The sequence below is a fragment of the Tachypleus tridentatus genome, chromosome 10 (assembly GCF_004210375.1).
Source record: "Tachypleus tridentatus isolate NWPU-2018 chromosome 10, ASM421037v1, whole genome shotgun sequence".
In the NCBI taxonomy this organism is placed as follows: Eukaryota; Metazoa; Arthropoda; class Merostomata; order Xiphosura; family Limulidae; genus Tachypleus; species Tachypleus tridentatus.
In genome coordinates, this window is record NC_134834.1 from 153632980 (window position 1) to 153659895 (window position 26916).

General features: G+C 36.1%; 2 protein-coding genes across 3 annotated transcripts in view; one reads left to right on the forward strand and one right to left on the reverse strand.

Annotated features, from left to right (window-relative positions):
* Positions 1-18099, reverse strand: part of LOC143230667 (E2F-associated phosphoprotein-like) — a 32402-nt gene extending 14303 nt beyond the window's left edge. The window contains exons 1-2 of the mRNA XM_076464589.1: positions 17912-18099; positions 14974-15206 (exon numbers count right to left, since the gene is read on the reverse strand). Coding sequence (XP_076320704.1) covers positions 14974-15206; positions 17912-17976 — 298 coding nt within the window. The 5' untranslated portion in view covers positions 17977-18099. The remainder of the gene's footprint in view (positions 1-14973; positions 15207-17911) is intronic.
* A 5840-nt stretch (positions 18100-23939) lies between these two features.
* senju (UDP-galactose transporter senju) overlaps positions 23940-26916 on the forward strand; it is a 40075-nt gene continuing 37098 nt past the window's right edge. For both annotated transcript variants that reach the window (XM_076464585.1, XM_076464587.1), the window contains exon 1: positions 23940-24065. The gene's annotated coding sequence lies outside the window, so the exon portion shown is untranslated. The remainder of the gene's footprint in view (positions 24066-26916) is intronic.

Sequence of the window (26916 nt, forward strand, 5' to 3'; positions counted from 1 at the left end):
TATCTCCATTTTGCATGAAAAGACATTGTTGTTCAGTGCTGCCCTCTATGCAAAAATATTTTCATATACCACAAGCCTTGAACTCTTATATATCCTTAGATCAATGTGGTTCAACTGCATGCAAATCATCATGTGAAGACCCTCCACCAACAGGAATGTAACACACCCTCCTGATAAATGTGACATCCTCTACTCAATTTTACCACACTATCACTTCAAATATTTTTGCAGAAAATGGTTTTTCAGTGGGGAGGTATGGCTGATTGGTTGTTTAGTGTTTATTGGACTATCTGCACCATACAGCTGGTAAAAAGGAATATCAGTAAAATATGTAAAAAGAAATCATGCTAAAACAGAACATTATCCAATTTTTGGGTTAAAATCTTCAAGTTAAAAAAACCAATAGCCCTTAAAAATTTAAAAACACAACTGAGGTGGACATTATCACCCTCACCAATGACACTGACCAATATCAAGAGTGAACCCAGCACAAAAATATGTTCAAAATGGTGCTTTGGCTCTTGATCATAATGATGGCATGACAGTAATATGTGTGCTATTGTGATTTGAGTGCCACACAGATCACAAACTGGTGCATCAGTGCCAGAAAAAAGAAAGTGGTGAGTTACAAAACTGTGAACAATGCATAGCCTAGCCAGGACAAGTTCCTCCTTCAAATCTTTACAGAAACAAGATGGCCAAAGAGCAATAGAAGGTTTGATTTGGAAAAGCTTATTATCATGTTGCTCACTTCTAGTTGACTGCCAACTGGCATGAAGCTAAGCCTAGAATACAGGATCATAGTTCATGTATGGGATAGGCATAGCTGTGATACTACCAGAGCAGATTGAGTTAGCAGTGATGTTGGGGAGCTTCTTCCTGCAAATACCAACACAATATGATATCCTGAAAAACTTGACAGAAGTAGATGTAAAAGAGAAATGGGCCAGTCAGTTGTGAATATCGACAAGAATAGGGTGAGAACTGATAAAGTGATTCTAGAGCTAACAGAGAGCTAAGTGAATTGGTATAAGTAGTACAGTTTGTGTACTGCATATCTTATATAGGATTGACATCATGTGAAATGGCATACAATTTTACTGTGAACACAGAAACTGTGGAGGGGATTCTGTGTTCAACAACTGAATCACAGCAAACTATGGCAAAGCCCACAAAGTTACCTGATTTCGAACCATCTGAATAAAAGAAAATGGAAGGACAGTTTGAAAGATGTTCGGCAATCAGGAGGTAATACTTCCTATTAGGAGTATCTGTCTTCTTCAGACAACTCAAAGAAAGGTCACATTTGGGAATAGTAAATAACCATGGTGGGATGGGCTGATCTGTGGATACTGCTATGTCATCCAAAGATAGACCAAATTCATCAAACTGCACCTGGATATGAAGACTAAAAGAAACAATAGCAGAATGTCTATTATCAAAAATCATGCTTCACTGAGGAAGGAAAACACAACCTCATGAGAGATGCTGTGGTAAAGATTGAAGATTTGAAGCATACATTAAAGACAATTGCAAATGACAAAGGTATAAAGGGGGTTCATGGGACTCCGTGTGAAACCTCTGGACTAGAGAAGTGCAGAAGGCACCTGTGCAGAGCCAAAGCCCCTGATGGTGAACAGTGCCCAACATTTCCAAGGCTGAGATTCTGGCAAAGCCATAGACCAGAGACCCATAATCCAGTTTTGATCAAACAAATACACAATAGATTTTTAGCATGGAACATTGACCCACACCCCAAAGGGTGGAAGAAAGGACACAAAAGATGTTCAGTGCCCTTGTACTCTTGACACATAGCTGGTTGATGTGTGGAATAAAGGTTAGCTTATGGCCAAAGATAGGTCCCAAGAACTTTGCCACGGATCACAGGTAGCATAACTTCACTGATATGGAGTTCAGAATCAGGATGAATATCCTGTTGATAACATAAGTGCATGCAAACAGTTTTGGAGAGAAAAAGGTTAAAACCATTTGCTGTGGTCCAATTCAGTAACTGATTGACAGCCATTTGTAGCTGCTGCTCAATAAGCCTCATATTTGATGATTAACATGAGATGTGAAAGTTATCAACAAAGAAACCGTTTGTAACTGTAGAGGTTAGTTATCTGATATCATTAATTTTTATAATGAAAAGTGTGACACTCAAGACACAGCCCTGAGGGACTCCAAGTTCCTGTGGGAAAGAATGGGAAAGTGTTGAACCCACGTGGACCTGGAATTGCCAGTTTATTAAAATATGTTTAATAAAAAATCAGTAAATTGCCACACAACCCATAGAAGTGGAGATCTCACAAGATGCCAAACCTCCATGTTGTATCACAAGCTTTCTCAAGGTAAAAAAAATAAAGAAACAAGATAGTTGCTTGAGAAAGGCTTCCCTGATTGATGTTTCAAGTTGAATCAGATGGCCCATGGTGGAGTGCTGTCATAAGAATCCACACTGGGTGGGCAAGAGGTTGTTGTTTGATTCAAGAAACCAAACAAGATGAGCATTAACCATCCTCTCTAAGGTTTTAAAGTGATAGCTCATCAAAGCAACTGGACAGTAGTTTGAGGGAATCTGCAATCTTTCGCAGACTTGAAGAAAGATAGAACAATAGCCTGGTGCCAGACAACAGGAAAAACATTCTCCTGCCAAATCCAGTTAAAAACAATCAGAAGAATAGCAAGAGAAGCAGGAGATAAATGGTGCAGCATCTCATAGTGTACCTCAACAGGTCCAACCAATGTACTTCCAGACCAATGAAGGGCCAGTTTGAGTTCCACTAGTGTAAAGGGGCAATTATAGTCATGGAAACAATCAGCTCAAAAGGAAAGAGGTTATTGCTGTGCCCATGTTTTGATGGCTAAAAAGGTGATGGATGAAGCAGAGGTGCTAGATACATGAGAAAAGCTTTTGCTAAGATTATTGATGATGCTCTAGACATCAGCAACTTCCTGACCATCAGAGAGCAAGATCAAAAAGAGGGCAGAAGTATATGGGCAACTAACCTTTCGAATCTTGTCTCATATGACTTCGAAACTGGTGGTAGAAGAGATACTAGAAATGTATTTAATACAAGATTCCTTCTGGCTTTGACATCTGACCTGCTGAGCATGTGCATGGGCCTGCTGAAATGCAATGTGGTTTAAAAATATGGGATACCTATGAAAGGTATCCTAAGCCTATTTTGAAGCTTTTCTTGTCATTTGGCACAGGCAGAATTCCATCAAAGACAAGGATACTGTGGGAAATGTGTCAAGGTTTTAAAAATACACTGAGCAGCTGCCTGGACAATACAGTCAGTTACTGTTGCCACACAGTCATCTATTGACGGCTCACACACAATGGTAGGATCAATCAAGTTTTGAGAGAGCAGTGCAAGAAGGCTAGTTGGCCTGGTCCAACTTCCATCAAGGCTCACCAGGCAGATGGCAATGATCATGGCTAGTCTCTCTGGAAATGATAGGAAAATGATCACTGCCCCATGGATTACTGTAAACCCTCCAAGAAATGTAAGTGAAAAATAAAGGGGAGCAGATAGAAAGATCTAAAGCAGTAAAAGACTAACTAGATGCATGAAAATAAGTATAAGAATGAGTATTGACGAGAGATATGTTTTGGTCCAAGAGCATATGCTCTATAGCTCAACCTCTCCCATCAATACTAGCATCATCCCAAAAAGATTAAGTCCATTAAAATCCCGCAACAGTAAAAAGGAGAATTAATGTCTGACTGATTATAGATCTCTTCAGGAATCAGATAGAGAAAACAAATAGTGATGGTATGACCTCAGGAAGCATGGATGGCTACAGCCTCCAAGGGTGTATCAAGTGACAAAGACATAGTGGGCACATGCTGATCAATCAGCAATGCCACTCCACCATGCACTCATCCATCACACAACCTGTCATTCCTATACAAGGAAAACTGTCTAAGGGAGACTGTATCAGCAGATTTCAGAAATGTTTCCTGTAAGGAGAGACATACGAGGTGGTAAGAATGAATCAAATACTTGATGTCATCTTTATTTGATCAAAAACCTTGACAGTTCCACTGGATCAGAGTGACCATTTTTATTTACATGGAAAAGATTGTGGCAGGGAGACTTCCTATTTGCAACCATGTTTTATTATTATTATTATTATTGGGCAAAGACCTAACACCCTCCATGGACCCTGCCCTAGGTCAAGTAGGCAGGTCTCTGTCAGTGGACAAAGATTCAAATGACAGAGGGTGTGAACAAAAGATTGATTTACTTCTTGGGGCTGTAGAAGAGAATGGACCCAAGAAAACACCTGAACCTAAAAGAAGTGGAACTAGGTAGTCACTGGAAAGAGTGGTAGGGACACAGATGGCAGTAGACATTGATGCATCAACTTTTATAATTATGAAGGGCACAAGATTCAAAAGATGTTTTGCAAATGACTCTGTTGGAGCCACAGAAAGATCTCTCTGCACTCCCACTCTGGTACTGGAATGGAGTGCAGCAGCATATATCTGAGATAGGGTTGGGAGCAATAATGTCTGAGCCTCTGAGCAGGTGATATTATTAACAGTCTTCAAGCATTGCACCTCTTTTTCTCCTACCCATTTAGGGCAAGAAATAGAGTAAAAGGGGTGTGGGCCACTACAGTTAAAACAGCATGGTTCCAAGTTACACTTGCAAGCTTCATGGTCTTTACCACCACAATGAGCACATATCAAAGAACTATGACAATGTTTTTGAGTGACCAAACTGCTAATACTCAAAATATCTAAGAGGGTTAGGAATGTAAGGCCATACCTTACAGTTCAGATAATTGATTGATTGATTGATTTAGTGTTTTATGGCACAAAGCAGCTAGGCTATCTGCGCCAAACGTCCAGTAAAAAGGTGAAAATAAAGTAAATATAGTAAAATACATAAAAGGAAATGAAGGTAAAACAAAACATCATTTAAAAACATAAATAGCATAAAACCAATGGTGACATCCAGTATACAATGTTAAGAAAGAAACTACAGGAAGAGAAGTTGTAAAGGACATTCTCTAGAAAAATGGTAATGATCATAACCCGTCAGGAAGACTAACAGGTAAGTTCAAGAACCACCGTCAGTCACCTGAAGTTGGCCTTTCCAGTCCTGGTTTTGGGTTGTGTGTCATAGCAGCCATTATCAAAATGTACAATAATAGAAGTTTTAAAAAACACATAGCAAAATCGTAATAATGAGTAACCAAATGTCCAGTAAAAAGTTTCAAGTCAAGTAAATGGACTAAAATTTGTAAAAGTAAATGAAGGTAAAAAAAACAGCAATTAAAACAGAAAATGTGATAAAACCAATGTTGACATCCAGTCTACAAAGTTGTAAAGGACTTCCTGTAGCAGAATGGTAATGATCATAACCCGCCAGGAAGACTAACAGGTATGTATAAGAATCATCGTCAGTCACCTGAAGTTGGTCTTTCCAGTCTTGGTTCCGGGTTATGTGTCATTATGGCCAGAACTAAAAGGTAAAGTAGTAAAAGTGTTAAATGACATGCAGCAAAAGTGTAATAACAACTCGCCAGGACAACTAACGAGTAGTTCAAACGAATAGTTCAAACAGCAGCATTAGTCACCTGAAGTTGGCCTCTCCAGTCCTGGTGTCGAGTTATTTAATGTTCTGGCCATTTTCCAATGTCAAATTGAACTCGAGAGAATGAAACTGTAAAAAAGAAACCATAATTAAAAAGGTGTAATGAATAAATGTGCAACACTTCAATGAGATTAAAAAGATTAATGACCATTAAAAAAATAAAAACTTTATCAAGGTGGACAGTGTCACCATCACCAATAACACTGTCCAAAGTTACAGATAAACCTTGGGAAAAAACATGTTTAAAATATTGCCGTCGTTGAGAATTGTAACGATGGCAAGATAGTAAAATGTGGCTGATAGTGATTTGAGTGTTACACAAACTACACATCGGTGCATCAGTTCCAGATAAAATAAAACAATGAGTTAAAAAACTGTGACTAATGCATAGCCTAGTTAGAACAACTTCCTCCTTCCGAACTTTATGGAAGCTAGATAGCCAAAGCCTAATATAGGGTTTTATTTGAAAAAGCTTCTTCTTGCGTTTCTCATTCCAAGTGGACTGCCAGCTGGCACGAAGCCAAGCCTTGAATACAAGACCATGGCCCATGTACGGAATAGGCACAGTGGTGATAGTGCTAGAGCAGATAAATTTAGCTGCCGTGTCTGCAAGCTCGTTCCCTCAAATACCAACATGGCCTGGTATCCAGAAAAACTGGATAGAAGTAGTAGTTAATGAAAAATGGGTTAGTCAGTTTTTGAATATCAGCGAGAACAGGGTGTGAGCCAACGTGTAGCAATTCCAGGGCCAGTATAGAACTAAGCAAGTTAGTATAAATAGTGCAGTTAGAGTACTGCTCAGCTGCAATATGATCCAGGGCAAGAGATATGGCATACAGTTCAGCAATGATCACAGAAGCTAGAGAGCAGCAAACCATAGCAGAGCCCACTGAATTACCTGATTTAGAACCATTTGTATAAATAGGAATGGAATGATTGTTTGAAAGATGTTCATTAAATAAAAGATGATACTTCCAATCTGGAGTATCTGCCTTTTTCAGATGACTGAAAGGAAGGTCATATTTGGGGGCTGTAATAAGCCATGGTGGGATAGGCTGACCTGTGGATTCTGCAATGTTATCCAAGGACAGACCCAATTCATCCAATTGCGCTCGGATGCGAAGGCCAAACGGAGCAATGGCAGATCGTGTGTTTTGAAAAAGTATGGCCCATCGAAAAAGGAAAACACATCCCCAGGTGGGATGCTATGTTAAGGAACGAAGTTTCGAAGAATATTGTAAAGATAGTTGCAAACAGCGAAGGTGCAGAGAAGGTTCATGAGATTCAACATATAAGCTTTGAACTGGAGAGGTACGGAAAGCCCCAGTGCAGAGTCGAAGTCCTTGGTGATGAATGGGGTCCAGCATCTTTAAGGCCAAGGGTCTGGCAGAGCCATAGACCATTGATCCATAATCGAGTTTCGATCTAATAAGAGCAAGATATACCTTTAAGATTGAACAGCGATCTGCCCCCCAACTGGTAGAAGAGAGAACACGGAGGATGTTCAGTGCTCTTGTGCATTTGACCCGAAGCTGCTTTAAGTGTGGTATAAAGGTCAGTTTATGATCAAAGATAAGCCTCAAGAACTTGGTCTCTGGAACCACTGGCAGCAAAACTTCACCGATATGAAGTTCAGGATCAGGGTGAATACCCTGTCGACGGCAAAAGTGCATGCATACAGTTTTGGAGAGAGAGAAATTAAAGCCGTTCGCCAGAGTCTACTTCTGTACACAATTGAGGGCGGTTTGTAGTTGCCGCTCAATATATCTCATGTTTGATGACTGACATGAGATGTGAAAGTCGTCGACATACAGCCCATTCGCAACAGTGAGAGGGAGTTGTTCAGTGATGGTATTTATGTTTATACTGAAAAGTGTGACACTCAATACACAGCCTTGAGGGTTCCAAGTTCCTGTACAAAAGAACGGGAAAGTGTCGAACCCACACGAACCTGGAATCTCCTGTCCATTAAAAAAATTTTAATAAACATGGGTAGATGGCCATGTAACCCATATGTATGGAGGTCTCATAAAACGCCATACCTCCATGTTGTGTCGTAAGCCTTCTCTATGTCAAAGAATATTGATACAAGATGTTGGCGGTTGAGAAATGCTTCTCTGATAGATGTTTCAAGACGAATTAGGTGGTCTGTGGTGGAGTGCTGTCAACGGAACCCACACTGGGTGGCGAGAGGAGGTTGTTTGATTCAAGGAACCAAACAAGACGAGCATTAACCATCCTTTCTAAGGTCTTACAGAGACAGCTCGTCAAAGCAATTGGACGGTAGTTTGAAGGAATCTTGGGATCTTTCCCTGGCTTAGAGAAAGGTAAAATGATAGCCTGGCCCAGGCATCAGGAAAAACATTCTCCTGCCAGATCCGGTTGAAAACAATCAGAAGGACATCTAGAGAAGCAGGAGATAGATGGTGCAGCATGTAATAATGAATATCATCAGGTCCAACAGACGTACTGGCAGACTGATGAAGGGCCATTTTTAGTTCCACCAGGGTAAAAGGACAATTATAGTCAAAGAAACAGTCAGTTCGAAAGGAAAGAGGTGATCGCTCTGCCCGAGTCTTGATGGCCAGGAAGGTGGAGGAACAAGCAGAAGTGCTAGATACCCGGCAAAAGCTTTCACCTAGAATGTTAGCGATGTTCCGAACATCAGTCACCTCCTGACCATCAGAGAGTAAGATCGAGAGGGGGATAGAATTGAAGTGTCCATTAACCTTTCGAATCCTGTTCCATATGATCTTGGAACTGGTGGTAGAAGATATGCTGGTTGTGAACTTAATCCAAGATTCCTTCTGGCTGTGACGTCTTACCCACCTAGCATGTGCACGGGCCCGTTGGAAAGCAACTCGGTTTGAAAGTGTGGGATATCTACGAAAAGTATCCCAGGCCTGCTTTTGAGCCTTTCGTGCTAAGTGGCAAGCAGGATTCCACCACGGACGAGGATATCGTGGAAAACGTGTCGAGGTTTTAGGAATACACTGAGCAGCTGCATGTGTAATACAGTCAGTTACCGCTGCTACACAGTCGTCTATTGGTGGCTGATTTACGATGGCAGGATCAAGTTCTGTGAGAGCAGTGAAAGTGGACCAGTCTGCCTGATCCAGCTTCCACCGGGGCACGCGGGTAGGGTGGCATTGACCACGGCCAGTCTCTCTCAAAAGGATTGGAAAATGATCACTGCCTAGTGGATTACTGTCAACCCTCCATGAAAAATGGGAGAATAATGAAGGGGAGCAAACTGAGAGATCAATAGCGGTCAAGGACTGACTAGGTGCATGAAAGTAAGTGGAAGAACCAGTATTGAAAAGAGAAAAATTGTGATCAGAGAGCATCCGCTCTACAGATCGCCCCTCCCATCAATAATAGCACTTCCCAGAGGGGATGATGTCCATTAAAATCCCCTAGGATTAGAAATGGAGATGGCAATTGTTCAACGAGAGCATCAAGATCTGATTGATCATATGTCTTTCCAGGGGACAGGTACAGAGAACAAACAGTGATGGTATGACCCAAGGAAACACAGATGGCTACAGCCTCCAAGGGTGTGTTGAGTGACAAAGACAGGGTGGGCACGTGTTGATCAACCAACAGTGCCACCCCTCCATGTACTCGATCATCACACAACCTGTCATTTCTGTACAGAGAAAACTGCTGAATGGAGACAGTATCAGCAGTTTTGAGAAATGTTTCTTGTAAAGAAAGACAAACAGGATGGTAGGAAGCAATCAGCGTTTTGATATCATCCAGATTAGAACGTAAACCTCGACAGTTCCATTGTATCAAGGTGGCCATTTTTAAGAACGGGTAGGTGAAGTGGCTGGAGAACCCTTCGGTTTACGACCACGTCTTTTTTCTTTACTGTCTTTAGTCGGAGAAGGTCTATCAACCTCCATGGATCCTGCTCTGGATCGGGTGGGCAGGTTTTTGTTATTGGAAGGGGAATCCAGTGACTGAGGACGCGAACGAATAATTGTTTTGTCTCTTGTGGTGGGAGAAAAAGATGTATCAGAAGAAACGCCTGTATTTGAAACTGAAGGACGTGGATCTTGAGGTTTGTTGGAAGGTATGGGAGGAACAGAGATGGGTGTGGAAGTCAATTCATCAACTTTTTTAACCACGGAGGTCAAAGGGCTTTTCATTTGTTTTGAAAACGATTCTCTTGGAGTCAGAGATTGTCTGCACTCCCACTGTAGTTGTGGAATGAAGTGCAGCAGCATATGTCCAAGATGGAGTTGTGGACAGCAATTTCCGAGCCTCAGGATAACTAATGTTATGTGTCGTTTTCAAACGCTGCACCTCTTTTTCCTCCAACCATTTTGGGCAAGAATGAAAGTAAGAGGGGTGAGAACCATTGCAGTTTATGCAATGTGGGTTCATGTCACAGTCATAGGCATCGTGGTCCTTGCCTCCACAACGAGCACATGTCAGGGAACCACGACAGGATGTCTTTGAGTGGCCGAATCTCTGACATTGGAAACATTGAAGAGGGTTTGGTATGTATGGCTGAACCCTGCAAATGAGATAACCTGCCTTGATGGTGGCAGGTGCATGTGGTGAAGTAAATGCTAAAACGAGGGTATTTGTTGGCAGTGTAACTCCATCTTTGCGAGTGGAGATGCGCCTCACTGCAGAAACTCCTTGAGTGGAGAGACCAGCGAGAATCTCTGACTCGGGAACGTTCTTCAAATCCCTTTCAACAATAACTCCTCATGAAGAATTCAAGGTAGCATGGGGTGTAGCCTCAATAGGTATATCCCCAATTGCCTTTGAATTCAAGAGAAGTTCACTGTGTTGGGATGTGGATGTTTCAACCAATATGTCACCAGATCGAAGTTTCTTTACTAATTTTGGAGAGCCAGCAAGTCCCTCTAGTCCCTTTTGAATAAAAAAAGGGGACATTTGCCCTAAAGGTTTTTCCGAAAGAGAATGTAATATAAGAAAATGAGGTACGTGTGTTACTGATGTTGAAGATTGCTGTTCTGAGTATTCAAGACGTGGTCGCTTACCCATTGACTGTTTTTTTACAATTTTATTTAAATTTTTTAGAGGATCCATAGGAAAAAGAAAAAATTTCGGTACCCACTGACCCCACCCACCATGGAGCCCTACAAGGGGACGCACTACAAAGTCACGCAAGGACAATGCAGCAACGCCAGGGTATCGTGAGCACTATACCCAAACACCAGCATCAGGCACAATGTCCACAACACCCGTTGAGAACTTCCAACACTGGTACTTGGTTGACTCTAGCCCAAGTGGACCAGCCAATTGACCCAAGAAGGGCCACCCAAAGGCCGCCCATCTACATGAATTCAAGGCCAAAGAGGTGTGTTAGGGTTGGACTCCTCAACCACCAGGATCCTCTCCTCCCCTTCACAGGTTGCCATGCATGGCAAACACATGGGTGGATGTTTAGATCCCAGAGGAGGTAAACTGAAAGAACAAAACCTCTGGGAGGTCCCCTCACCATGTATACAGGAATCCACACCTAAGAGTGGGTTATGGTGGAAAGGGTGAGGAGATGCAAGTACCTATCGGAAATATATTTTAAATATAGGGAAATTATAATTTCCAATATGGTGCATTACCTCCTTCCATAGGTGAAGGGACACATTCAAGGGAAAGAAAGAAGCATCCTCTGAAAGCATCCAATGGACACCCTATAAAGCAGATTTTCACAGTAGAGGAAATAAATGGGAGACAGCACCATTTCTGTACCAGGTACACTCTTCACCCAGTGTGGAAAGAGGTGTGATATGGACACAAGTGGAAATTGGAAGAGAATAAAGGTTGGTCAGGGAATATGAACTATACAATATTGGAACTTCAATCCCAGAGAGTACATAAATGTGGGTGAGAGTAAAAGAATGTACTTCTACATGTAGCATAGCTATGTTGCAGTGTAAGATTTACAGCCACTGTAAATCAACATCCATATAGGGGTATGAAAGAGGATCATACAAGTAACAAGCCAAAACCAATCCAAAACCTAGCCATCTGGTGGGGGATAGGAAAGAGCATCATGCCATCTTCACCTCAAGTTCAGCAGACTGGAGAAAAATCCTGTATCCTCCCCAAACTACTAATAGGACACATGATATCATTGTGATAAAATATTTGACTAATCAGCATAGTAAAAAGCCTTTTTAATGTAAGCTATCATACTTTAAACCAATCTGACAGGAGCTGCAACCAACAAAATCATATCCTAAGAAAAAGATATTCATCAAGGGATAGAGTAAAAGGAAGAACCATATTAATGTTCCACCAACATGAACCATAAGATGGGTGAAGAGATGTTCTTGCATTATGATGTGTATGCAAGATACAGTGGAACCACATTGATATTAGGAGTATGAGGGAGCTCAAGGCTTGTGATATGCAAAGCAAACTGTGCTCATACAAGGCAACACTGAATGAAAATACCAATTTATGTGATTAGAGGTAATGTATCAAATTGTAAGTGTTCAATGGAGAACTGCTAGAGTGAAACCCGAGATGTAAGATTGTCAAACATGTTAAGGTCTGTAAACATGTTTGTTTGTTGTTAATAAAGAACGAAGAGATAAAATAAAGCTGAATGAGGTGATCAAGATTTTTAAGGGCATTGATAATACTAATATTACACTTATCATATTTAATAGTAAGAATAGTAGATAAAAAAAGCAAAAATAATTTTTGACAGTTCAAGAGTTATTTTCAGCTTCAATGCTTACTTTTAAAGCAATGTTGCTGGCCTATCGAATGGATTACCTTCATGTGGAGGATGCAGTACATTTAAAAGAAGTTAAGGAAAGGCTCAATAAATAGTTAAAATGAAAAGAAAGAGCTAAAAAAACAATGTTAGTTTTGAACTAATAAGATGAAATGCAGAATGCTTTGTTTTTAACCTAGCAAACAAAACAAACATCTAGTTATTGTAACATGTGTGCCCATTGGCTCAATAATTATACTAAGACTCACATCTGACATCCCAAACCCATAAACATAATTGTTATAGTATATTTTTCTAATTTTGTAACTATGATTATTACAGTTCTAATAATAAATTAAACATTCAGAAATTGAGAAATATATAGATAAAGTAACTGTACTGTATATACACAAATAAATAACCACACATTTAACCCTTTTGTTATGGGCCACTGATTAAAGACAATGTCATTGCATTTCTCGACTTGCACTCAAAATGTTACTGAACTACTATTTTATGAATTTACATCAATACGTTTGAAATCAAATTTTAAATTATAATTCAAACTTTAATATTATATATGAGTTAATTTCTTAATTTAAGAGCTAATGTTAAAAGAACATATCTTATAAATTTTAGTGAGTCACATGGTATGTTGAATTCAGCACTGGTTAAAATTTGCTGTTTGTGATGTCAAAATACTAAATCTATACTTCAGTACAAATTAAGACAAGCTACTAATATTGATATGCTAGAATATAAAATAAGATCTTCATAACTTTTTATTTTGCTGAGATATAGTTTATGTGCCAAATCAAACAAAATGGTCCCATTTGCCTCCTTCCATTTTTGAAAACAGTCCCTTATATACACTTACTTCAATATATGGCATGTGAATAACCAATCAACAGCTTAGAATGTCTTTTTTTTTTAATCTATGTACATTTTAGTTACTAAGCTTAATAAATTAAAGTGGAATTCTATGGTATCAATATATTAATTTATGATTTTTGGCTATTCTACTGTATATATAAAACCTAAAAAAATTTTTGTTTGATATTTTCCATGTGCAAAATTTTAAAAAGATTTAACAACCTCTGTCTAGCAGCAACCAACTACAAAGGTCGTAGTGAGAGGAGATAAGTGTTTGCATTTTGTCTTGATTTATTCTTCTATATTTTAAGAAAAATAAGTTTTATAATTTATTTCTTAATGGTAATAAAATATATAATGTATAATGATTGAAATGAGAATATGCATTACAAACTACTAGTCTACTAAAACAGAACTGGATACGAAACAAGTGCTCATGCACCTTATTAATGCAAGTTACGTAATGTCAGATTGGCATGATTGGAAGGTCAGTATAATAAAAAAATAAACATGTAAATATGTAGCATAATGAGACTTAAGCTACTTACACTAAACATTTGTATTTTCATGTCACAATATGTAGTCATTTTTGCATGAAAAAAGTATAATTTATATTTTTTTCCTTATTTTTTCTTTATGATAGTTATGAGGTTGGTTATGTGACAGACCCCACATAATTAGAGTATAGAAAATAACAAAATAAAAACTCTTCATGAAAACAAATGTTTGAAATGTATTTAGGAGGTTCTGGAGATTACATAAATAATATCTGAGATTTTTGAGATGAACAACACTGTTTTTTAATCATAACATGAAATCACTTTGCTTTCAGACTAGTAAAGAAGAAGACTATTTTCACAAACAAATCTTTGGTAAAAATATTTCATTACAAAAATCTGTATTTTTTTTGTGTACAAAATACTTATCTTCAATAAAAGTCTACCAAATTTTGGAAAAATACACATGCTGTATGAAAAGTTGTATTGCAAATAGTTGATGTCTGCAAATGTGTAGATGAACTCATGTATATTATATATAGCCCATAGCAAAAGGGTTAATAATAGTAATATAGTAACAATATCATAACTTAAACAATGCCTGTAGATTTAGCTATGGAACAGCTCTGTGGTATGAAGAACAGTTTTCAGGAGAACTTCTGTATTATGAGTAAGCATTTATAATTAGCTTACTTTCAATTAGTGTTACTAATAAGATAATAATGCTTCTCTTAAACATCATACATAAATGCATTTATCAAAAGATATTGCATTTTGTGTTAAAAGTAGCTGAGAGAATTGAATTTCATATAACATACAAGATTCAGGAAGATGCAAGTCCAATTTATAATTAAAGTCATGTAAGAATATCACAACTTCTTCAAGTTAGAACTGCAAATTATAGGAAAACACAAAATTCTGCAGATTTAGTAATTCTGAATATTAAAGTCAAAATCACGACTAAGAAAACAAATTGATATCTGCATACTATAATTTTGTAGCATAATTTATGTTTTCAATATTATTTTAAGAAAATAAATATTAAGTTAACAATCAAAATTCTGTTGGTACTTTCACTTAAAGAAAAAAAAAGAGTTTAAATAAATTTATTATTTCAATTATACATCTCAAATATATATTTTAAATTATCAATTACCTGGTGAAAGCTTGATTGACAAAATAAAAGGTATTTGTACAATTAAAAACACATTTTAAATTACATTCACTTCTACAAATATCAATAATTAATAGATTTCCACATTATATAATTGAAAATTACCTGATAAATCTTCATCATCTGATTCTGATGAACCATCATCAAATTTAATTTTATTTTTGTATTTGGGTAATGCAGAATTATGACTTACACCTTCTAACTCCATACTTAAAATACTTTGTTGTTCACGCTCCTTTAATTCATTGGCAAGCTCACTGTCCATTTCTTGCTCAAAGTTATCAGGTTCACTTATTTCAAACTTTTTCTTGATATATGCTTCTAAGTCATCTTCTGAACTATAAAAGAAAAAAAAAACTAAACACACCAACCAACTTGATAGAATGAATATAAGGTTCACGTTTCGTGATAGTCACTCAAACCTTTTTAAAGTCTTTCCTTATCCACAAGTTTTTACAAAGTAAAAGGCTATGTACACACCAGATAAAATATAAAGAATTGATTCTGTTACTTTTGTATATTTAAAACTACAATGAAATAAGATACCAGTTTATCTTGTCTCTCACAGTCAAGGTTATCAATATATTCTCAACATTCCATTTCTTAGAGCAATCAAAAATCTTAACAGTATATTTTCTAAATGCATTTAAAGAATTACCACAGAGTTCTCTTAGTGTTCTGTGACTTAAAAATTGAAAAAATAGTATAATATCCTAAATGTTGGGGAATTTATTGAAAGTTACAACTTTTTCAGAACTTATAATAAAATTTTAAAACATCAATATGTTAACTTATTCTAAATTTTCTTTTTACAAAATCATCATGTTACAATAATTTTACTGAGATAACCTTAATACTGTTATAAAAGAAAAATATCTTAACATCTAAGTTTATTAGTCTCTTAAGCTACCCTTGCAGTGTGCTGTTGCTAATGATAAGCACATAGAATTTTGGGTTTTATTGATAAAAATATTAAAGACAATTTTGAAGTGATTATCATTTCATACTACAGGTTACTGGATAAGTTTTGCCTTACTTTAAGAATAACACTGAATTGATGAAAAGTGTTTAAAGGAAATAAACTAGAATATGTCAGTAGGAATTAACTTACAAGGGCAGATTTAGACCTCTAAATCATTTTCTCTTCAAAAAACAAGAGTTAGAGGGAATCAGATTGAGGTGTTTATCATTATCATAGGAATTGATAGCATCAATACACTAGCATTTTTTAGACTTAATATTAAGATTGGTAGGGCAATGGGACACAAAGTAAATTTTGTTAGGGCAAGAATCATTTACAGCTCAGACAGTTTTAATTTTCTAATACTGTTAATAACCTTTGGATTGAGGTGTTTATCATTATAGGAATTGATAGTATCAATACATTAGCATTTCTTAGATTTAATATTAAGATTGGTAGGGCAATGGGACACAAAGTAAATTTTGTTAGGGCAAGAATCATTTACAGCTCAGGCAGTTTTAATTTTCTAATACTGTCAATAACCTCTGGAATTGGTGACTTCATATATAATGGTTACAATAAATATAATGGAATTTTAGAGAAAGCTCAATAAAATATTGCATGATCAGCACTATATTTTAGTTGTTTTTTGAATGGATAAAACAGTTTTCAGTGGAATAATAGACTTTTAAATTTTATCTTATCTTTTCTTTATTACATTCATTGCAGTTGAGAAAAGTTTATGCTAATCACTGATTATTAATAAGTCTCTTCCTCTTTCATTTTGGATATAAAAGTCATAACATTATTTGCTAGCATACACACAAAGCTTTATTGTTTGTAAAATACCTTTATGCCATTATATGATGGCTTAAAAACACCTGTCTAGAGCAAAATTCAATTCACATGACATGTACAGGCATACCTCATAATGTCTTTCTCTCACCCATCCTTTTGCATTATTTTGTGACTTATCTCATGAATTTGTATTCTAAAACAAGTAAGGTCTATAAGATTCCTCTTATAAGTGCTCACCTGTGTATATGTATTCAGAATATATACCTATCCTGTATGCTTTATAATTCTGCCTCAGACTCCACAGACTGCAAGTATTATCAAAGGAACACTTGTTTCAAATATTTGGCAATACCTTTAGATGGGTAGTGAAGCTCTATTATGAACCAGAGAGGGAAGAGAGTTCTGAAACTAATAAGTATCACTATAGACATAATGCATAGGCAATGAGAAATAACATGGTCCTTCAAGGTTGTCCTTGAGAAAAGTAAAAGTTTAAACCCATAATTTAGTTTTCAGAAAATTTAGACCCACAGTAAAACCTTGTAAAAGTTCCAACCTTCAATACTGCTGAAAGCCAGTTGTTCCATAAAAAATATCAATCTGAACTATGAAATAACCTTATTCTTTTTTCCAAATTATTTGTTTCTTATTATTCTATTGTATGGAAAATAAAGTATAAAGAAATCAGAAAATTTTATGTTATAAATCTCCTGATTATCCTTGTGAACTATGTCAAGATCACCCCTTATCTTTTTTTTTTTTCATTGTAGCAGAGCTAAAACAGTCCGTGCAAGAAAACTACTACTCCTTGTATGCTCCTCCAAGTCGTTTCCAAAAACCAAATAATTCAATATCCTCCCTTCGAGATAAGTAGACTAAAACTGTACACTTTATTCCTATTGAGTTGCATAGAGATAATTATAGCCTCGTAAAGTATTACTTGTGTAATATAGTAATTATTACAGTAATTTGGTATTGGTCATTTACTAACACGCAACATTTCATCAATCAAAGGATCGCACATCTTATCCATCAAATGTCAGTAAAGGCAACCATGAAGTATACTTTATTAAGACTTAGTTTGTTTCAAACTTACACTTAAAGCTAACGATCTCTTCTGATGACACTGAAGCATTGCTAAAACTAAAACTTGTAGTAAAAGTAAAATGTCTCGATGCTTTCTGGTATTTAGGTACTATTAACTAAAATACATCTTAACTAATAGTATTGCTGTTAGTATTAGTATTACCGATACGCCGAAATACAATATAGTTTAACCCTTACCTACAAGGCTCGTTACTATCATCATCACTTTCACTAGGTTCAAAAACCAAAAAATCATCTTCCATTTCTTCTTCTTCTTGTCCGTTTATTTACACACTGAAATAAGAATTAATTATAAATCTTCAAGTTTACCTTTTGCTCATATATAAACATTCTTCGTATATAAAACGCTACCTAGTGCCACTGAGCGCAAACGTTTGTTCTAATATTTTAATCATAGCATGAGCTGGTTGAGACAAATTGTAAAGTTTTAAAAAACGATAAGGCTCCTGGACCAAATAATATTTGGTAAATAAGGTAAAGATTGTCTATGTGAGCTACTTACTAATATTGTTTGTCTTTCCTTGAAAAGTGGGCAGGAACCAGAAGATTGAAAGTTAGCTAATGTAACTCCTCTTTTTAAGTGAGGTGATAAAAATTGTCCAAGTAATTACAGATCCATTAATTTTACATAGGTTATAGGAGAATTTGGAAAAGTCTATTAAAATATGCTTTGCAAAGTCATTTAACAAGGGCCTGACATGGCCAGGTGGGTTAAGGCACTCGACTCATAATTTGAGATCGCGGGTTCGAATCCCCGTCGCACCCTACATGTTCGCCGTTTCAGCCGTGGGGGCTTTATAATGTGACAATCAGTTCCATTATTCGTTCGTAAAAGAGTAGCTCAAGAGTTGGCGGTGGGTGGTGATGACTAGCTGCCTTCCCTCTAGTCTTACACTGCGAAATTAGGGATGGCTAGCGCAAATATTGCTTTGTGCGAAATTCAAAAACCAAACAAACAAAATATAATTTTATTGGATACTCAATATGGTTTCACTAAGAAAACATCTTGCCTTATAAATCTTTTGATGTTCTTTAAAAAGGTTACAATTTATGTAAATGAGGGTAAGGATGTAGATTTAGTATATCTAGATTTTCAGAAAGTAGTTGACAAAGTGCCAAGTCTTGTAAAAGAAGTTGTTTCTGTAGACCACCTGTCTATAGTTAGCAAACTGGAGAGATTGTTTATTTTGAATTTCGCTCAAAGCTAATCGAGAGTTACCTGCGTTAGCCGTCTCTAATTTAGCAGCATAAGACTAGAGGGAAGACAACTAGTCATCACCATCCATCGCCAACTCTTGGGCTACTCTTTTACCACCGAATAGTGGGGTTTACCGCTATTCTAGTGGAATTTAACGCCCCCACAGCTGAAAGCATGTTTGGTTTGACGGGAATTCGAACCTGAGACCCTTGGATTACGAGAGGAGTGCCTTAACCACTTGGGCATGCCGGGCAACTGCATAAAAGAAAGAAAGTAAAGAGTTATTACAAATGGAGTTCAATCAAACTGAATTAATGTCAAAAGTGAAGTATCTCAGAGCTCAGTCTTAAGGCTTTTGTTCTGTTTATTTACATCAGTAACATAGGAAGAGTCATTAAATTACTTAAATTTGCAGATGTCTTGGATGTTGCTAACTTGGATGCTACTGACTGCTATTTTCTAAAAGGACTTAGATCATTTACTGAGTTGGGCAAATAAGTGACAGATATGTTTTAATTATAATAAATACAAGATAATACATATGGGCTGAGTTATCGAAATTTGAATTATAAGTATAATTTGGGTAGGAATAACCTTACGAACGTTATGAAGGAAAGGTATTTTGTTGTAAGCAGTGTTCTGGTGGTAGGGCAAAGAGGATTATAGCTTATATCTACAGAAATAGTGAATAATACAAGCCTTAAGAGTTTTTAACTTCATTGTACATGCTACTGGTCAGGCTACATCTGGAATATTGTGTTCAATCTTGGGCTCCTTTCCTTGGAAAAGGCATCGTATTGCTGGAAAGGATTCAAAGGAGGGATATTATAATACTGCCACAATGGAAAGGTTGTTACATGAGGAGAGGCTAAAATCTTTCAAAATATTTTGTAATGGTGGGGATCTGCTTGAGGTGTTTCAGATTGTAAAGGGAATTGATAGAGTTCGTGCGTCTTTTTTTCACATTTAACAGTGAGAATAGTAGAACTAGAGGACGTAAGTTTAAATTTTGGGAAGTATGAGTCATCTTCAGCTAAGAGAATTTTACTTTTCTAAAAGTATGCTTGGTCTTTAGAATATGTTACCTTCAGATGATGTAGAGACAGTAAATTTAAAGGAGTTCATGAAAAAACGTAACAAGTATGTGAACCATAAGGATTGGCTTTAAGAGTTAATTTTAAAGTTAATTTAGTTTAGAGTCTTGAACAGCCGAAATGGTCTATTAGGTCCAATGCTGTCTCAAAACATCATGTTATGTTATGTTGCATCTTGAATAGACTAAAACGCAAATTTTTCTGAGGGTCTTCCCAAAGTCATAAAATGTTTTCTTGCAAAAATTGCTAAAAAGCTTTGATATTTACAAGCAAAACATTACTTTAAAAATGTATTTTATTTCTTACACATGAAATTACCGTATCATATTTAGCACATCAAAACTGCTCTTAACCAATTAAGACATTTCATTTTTTATTACCAAACTACTGTAAAATACAGGCACATCATTTATTTTATATGTGTGTTATAGAGACTTTTGTTAATTTTTTCGCTGTTTAGTTTCTATATTGTAAGGGAGACAAGATCACCTCGTTCTAGTTACTTTGTTTCTTTGTCCTCTATAGTATATATGTATATTCTGTTCGAGGAAATATTGCAGTAATATAAGTTATATGGGTTAAAAGTATTGGCACTGTAATATCCTTTGCCGACCACTTACGGTTTTGACTAAAGTATTAGTCATCCAATGCTTTGAAGAGACTTAAGAAGGGATGTGACGCTAAAGCTGAGCAAATAATACAACTTTACCTACTGAACTCATGCGCTTTTCTTTTATCATTTACTTCTTGAAGACCATTTAGTAAAAACTTAATTATTCCAAATACAACTTTCTTGAGTTCTAAGAATAATAATACCGAGGGAAAGAAACGTATAGAACTAAACATAACTAGTAGAAAAGCCTGTGATTTGGGGTGAGTAGATATGAATACTATGTTTTTGTCTATTTATTAAGATAAATATTATGTTAGTTTATTTGAACTTATCCGCACTCATTATTTTGATGTTACGGGAATTCAACATAATTACTTACTCTAAAAAACACCCCCTTGTTTTCTTGGTCGATTTTACTATTATTTGAAATAGAAATGGATTTTCTTGATCACACTACGAGGAAATTCTGAGGTTAAATAAATCCAGCTATGATAAATGTGATGAGATATTGTTCTCATTATATGATAAAGTAAGAAGCTTGGTGCTTCCGATTTTTGGCTAACTTCTTAACTTCTCGGCAAATTTGAAATACATTTTGAAATGTGATCAAGTATTTCATTTCTTAAGCTTACTCGAATGAATGATCTACTCTTAACTTATCCCTGCCAAGAATGTTTCTCCTGGACACTGATGTCAGCAATATAGAATTAAGAAACTGGTGTTATAGTTAGAGAATGAAATAGAATATACATTCATATACATTAGTCATATGCTCATGGCTCCTGAACGTAGACTCCATATGAGAAAAAGGTTCTTCGCTTTATTTGGTCTGATAAAATATTATTGATACTACTTGTATGTTAGAAATTTCAATATTTAGGTGGACCATGCTTTGTTGAAATGGTTGGAAAACGTTAAAATTCCAGGATAGATAATAGCACACTGCATAAAAGCATTCCAAAAATATGACTTTTTCATATTCCATCATTCCAGCCTGCAACATTAAAATATGGATTATTTATTTCACTGCATATTAAGGTCTCATTCATTCATGGAACATCCTGATTTTTGATACCATGTGGGAGTTGGAACCATAGCTACTTTAACCACTGAAGAATTGATACTAAAGTTTAGATTTCAGGAGATCTGAGATGAAAAACTGAAATAACCAGCAAAGGTCAGTCTGACTAACAATTGTGAAAGAGTATAGCATTGATACAGAAAAACTGTGACATCTGTATAAGTAGTTCTGAGTGCAAGAGGTGTGCTGTACTATTGTTGCCAGCCTATGAAGTGTAGTACTCTGACAATGTTGAAACTGGCGGAACCCAGTGGTTTGTAGGAAAAAGTACTTTAGACTTTGTACAATACAAAGATGTGATACACTCTTGTGTTAATATTTGACAGCACTTCTAGTTGTGCGAGTCAATATGTTCAGTGATGATTTGAATGCTGTGCTATATGCCACCCATATACATTAATAGAAATGCTAGCAAAGATGATAATGTATGCATTAGCCAAGAACTTGATATAATGATTCAGGGCAATAAAGAAAATCTGTGTGGACCAAGGAGCTAACTCCAACAGCTAACTGTTTCCAAGTTAATATTATCATACCTATCTTAGAATTTAACAGAATGGGTAATGCACACTAACATGATGAAGGCTATGATGTTTGTTAATCCTAACAGGACCAACTAGGATGGGCACTTGCCATATGTAATGACTGCATGTAGAGCAATGAAATAGGAATCAACATGTTTGAACATGGCTCATCACCACGAGGAAGTGAAAGAACTAGGATCAATAATAGTCTACACATGAATTTGCTCAACAACAACACTGAAAATCAGCATGAACAAAAAAGAATTGCCATGATGCAATGAATTGATTTGGTTGTAGCACATACCAAAAGCACACAAACTGAGTTCCAGCCTTATTGGCTCATACCTATAACTCTGACATGTTAAACCTCTAACGTTTGAGCTACAGTGGACGTGAGACAGATGAACTGTTGGTCGTTTGGCTCAATGAGGAGTATGAAGAGAAAATTCAACAGGTGGGAAGAATACGAGAATATTGCTTAGAGACATCTCGACCCATCTAATGATGTAAAATAAGCTGTGGATGCTTATCTGGTGTTCTTGGATGAACCAGATGAAGAACTGCTAGAATTGTAATTAACTAGCTGCACTACCCAACAGATGTAATGTCAGAATCAATTTCCCAGTTGACATGAATGGGACTAGTCATCAACGGTATCACAATCATGAGATTAAGCAGTTCGTTAAAAGAAAGTAGTGCTCCTGGCTTTACATGTTCTAGAATGATGCACACTGTAATGTATGCACTACACTTTGTGATTTAAATCTGATAATTAAAATATAAAATGGTCAGATAGTTGGACGAATGCTAACTAAAATATAATTGCAATCTTTTGCTTTCCAAAATTACTGGAATTACAATGCATGCACTACATTCTAAAGCTACCTTTAAAATTAAAGAATAAATTTCACAAAGGGATGCTGTTGAATGAATAATAAAAACTGTGCTTTGTGCGAAATTCAAAAACAAAAACAATAGAATTAATATTTTTTCGTGTGAGGTTGTTTTTTAGTTTTTTTATGAAACTATGTTGATGATTTTGCGTGAAAATTCTTTTAAAAAGTTGTTTAAGATACTGTTTTGAGGTGTTTCAGGGAAACAGATGTTTTCAGTTCTACCTGGAAAGATAGGTTGTTGATTGTCGATGGAATTGTTATCCAAGTTGTCTTCTTTCTGGTTGCATGTGTGTTTCCTTATAGTAAAGCCACATTGGGCTTTCTGCTGAGTCCAGCAAGGGAAATCGAACCACCGACTTCAGCGTTGTAAATCTGTAGACTTACCGCTGTACCAGTGGGGAACTTTTCTGGTGTTTGTGATAAGGTACGGATTCAGTGATTATAGGCTTTGGGAGGCAGGACGTAACAGAAAGACCGCTTAATGTATTGCTGTTTGTTATGAGATTCAAAAGAGCACAAATTAAATAGAGAGACGTAAGTAAGTATTGGTACTTGAAACGTATAATATTACGTATACACAGTAGAAAGTAGAAAGTATTATGATATACATAAATAGTTTTTATTCCGGAACTAGGTAGAACAAAAGATAACCTATAAGGAGAGCAAAATACCCTCGCATTAGTTCTTCTAGGTTGTCCTATCCGCCAAAGTAGACTTAAAAACAACAAAATACTGAAACTAGCCTGTATTATTTAAACATTTACCACAATTAAACTCCCTTAAAATTATTGATTGCTGTGAAGAGGGCGCTAGTTTCAACAAAATGCCGAAAACAGGTGAAAACGAACGGTTTTGGGGAGATTTATTTCCTACCAAGCTGGTGCTTTTGTCTTTGTGTCCTATATTGTTCTTTTTATTAACCAAGGTAGTGTTAACTTCTTCTTTCATTTAATAAATTGAAGTTATTTATTGATAATAATGCTAATTGTACAATAATTAGTGTAAACTTTTTTGGAAAACATTGCTATAGACTGTAGTATATACTGATTTAATATTGTGTACTAATGGTAATGTGTATAAATCGTCACTTTATGTCTATCGTTTTGAGTTTTTTCTGTAAACTTATCTGTTGTCAGTGTTGCAGTTATCATACACAACTTTCAGTTGTATTATGATTCCTTATGGATGGCATTTTCAACATAGTATTGTATGGTGTACCTTCTCTTAAGTTCTTCCACTTGTTAATTTCGAAACATAATGCTGGAGAAAGTGTTGGGTATTAGATTTAGATAATACTTGTGGCTTTAATTTAGATATGTAAATAATGTTTTGATATTTTGTTTAACTTGTTATTCATTATAATATAGCAGACCAGTTTTTAATTATTGCATTATGTGTATTTTTTTCATAATCTAAAAACAAGTCAAAACAAAAATGAATTAAAAACATAATACACAAAAAATGCTACACTAATTTAAAAGATCCCAGGGTACAAGCTATAATGTAGGATGTCAAATGTACCTAGGTTTTGGAGGAGAGTGCAAAAGTCAAACTAATGTTGCAGTGGGGATATGCTGCCTGTTTGTCTTTACCTGTATTTTCCAGTTTCACGTAAAGAAATAATGTAAAAGAGCAGCACTAAGTATAGAAATTACATCACCTTTCACTGCCTGTTGACAGTTGTAGGAAGGTGACTGCTCTCCAAAGTAAAGAAAAAAATTTTTTTTAAATAGAAATAAGAAAAAAATATATAAGATACCACCATTTGGGAGTAAGTAAGTTAAAAACTTACCTATTGAAATTAGCATTCCAGCCTCCATTGGCAATATAATAAATGAATTATGCAAGTATGAAGAATCACAGCTAGTTATCTGAATAAACTAGTATAGCTCCTACCCACCACTCCTTTATTTTATTTTTTATGTGAGACTGCCGAATGAAGATTAAGACTGATAGATGGTGTATCTTCAATGCAATATGGGTCTTACTTCCCTACTCACCCACAAAATCTAAGGTACATTTTATATCCTACATTACAGCTTGTATCCTGTGATCTTTTCTATAAGTGCAGCAGTTTTTGTTTATTATTTTTTTAACTTATTTTTGTTTTTGGCTTGTTTTCAGGTTATAACAAACTAATTAGTCAGAGGTTTGGATTTGCTGTTTTTATGCAGTCCTTTGTTTTGATTTTGTTTACTTTATTAATTTTCTCTAATGTGTGTGTGTGTGTGTGTGTGTATCAATATGTGGTAAAGTAAAATGTACTCAATTCTTCAAAGATATTAGATAATGTTTGGGTGTGGATGAAAAATTTGACAATATACCATAATGTTTCAAATAGATTCATGATGTTAGAAAACTATGTAGGTTCAAGAAGTCTTGATAGAAATTAAATAAAAACCCTGTAACCCAAGTGATTGCAACATTTGAACCTTTCTTCTTCAGGGACAAACTGAAATGTATAGTGCTGAAGGTTAAATTACACAGGTGGGTAGTGTGTGACAGAAACCGAGAGAGAACCACTCTTTTTGAAGTGGATAATAATGTTCAGTGTTAGATTACATTATTTTGTAGTGGTTTGTTTGTTTTTGGAATTTCGCACAAAGCTACTCGAGGGCTATCTGTGCTAGCCGTCCCTAATTTAGTAGTGTAAGACTAGAGGGAAGGCAGCTAGTCATCACCACCCACCGCCAACTCTTGGGCTACTCTTTTACCAACGAATAGTGGGATTGACCGTCACATTATACACCACCACGGCTGGGAGGGCGAGCATGTGTAGCGCGACGCGAGCACGAACCCGCGACCCTCGGATTACGAGTCGCACGCCTTACGCGCTTGGCCATGCCAGGCCTTATTTTGTAGTGGATGATATGAAGCACAATTAGAACTAAACTGTTTGAAACCAATATGTTGTTATGCTTAATATTAGATCAAACTATTTTATAGTGAATGATAAAGCTCATTAATGAATGGTGTTTGAAATAATGATGAGGCCAACTGTTTCGTGATGATTAAGCTGATCACTCATACAACTTGTTTTGAAACATGGACAAATAAATCTAAAATGTTTGCTAGTCATTGGATTTGTAAGTAAATTTTGATTGGAATAACCTCATCAGCACTTTGGAATGAAAGGATCTTGGTGTTTTGGTTGATCATTCTCTTAAGCATCCAACTTCTCAGCAGAGTGTTGTTGCTGGGTTAGAGCAAATAAGATTTTTAAAACAATCCAGTTACATCTGTCCATACAGTAGTTATTTTTGACATGCCAGCTGTTGGGATTTTGTATATATCATTAGCATTGAACTCTTTCCATCCTAAATTGTGTTTTAACATGAGTTGTACTAGGATATGACACAGTTGCAATGTAGCAATAACTATCCAGCAATAGGAGGATGAAGAATTTTCCATATACAATAATTCTCATAAACACTTCTTTAGACTCAACACTGCAATTAACAGACAATGTTTCATTTTGAAGGATTTTGCATGATCCTTATGATTAATTTGATTTAGTAGTCTTTATTACCATATCTACTGTATTTCTGACCATTTCTTAAAACTTTCATGAAACTTAACAGTTCAATGTCTCACTTTTGTTCTATTGTGAACAGTAGTACAATACAAGCTGTCAGTGTTATCTTTCACATAGATTTTTCAACCATGCCAACTGATATTTCTTTGGCTTCAACCTCTCAAGGTTTAACTTTTTTCTCAAAGCCAAAATGTCACATGGAATGAGACTACTTAACATTGTTTAGAATAGTTATTTGCAG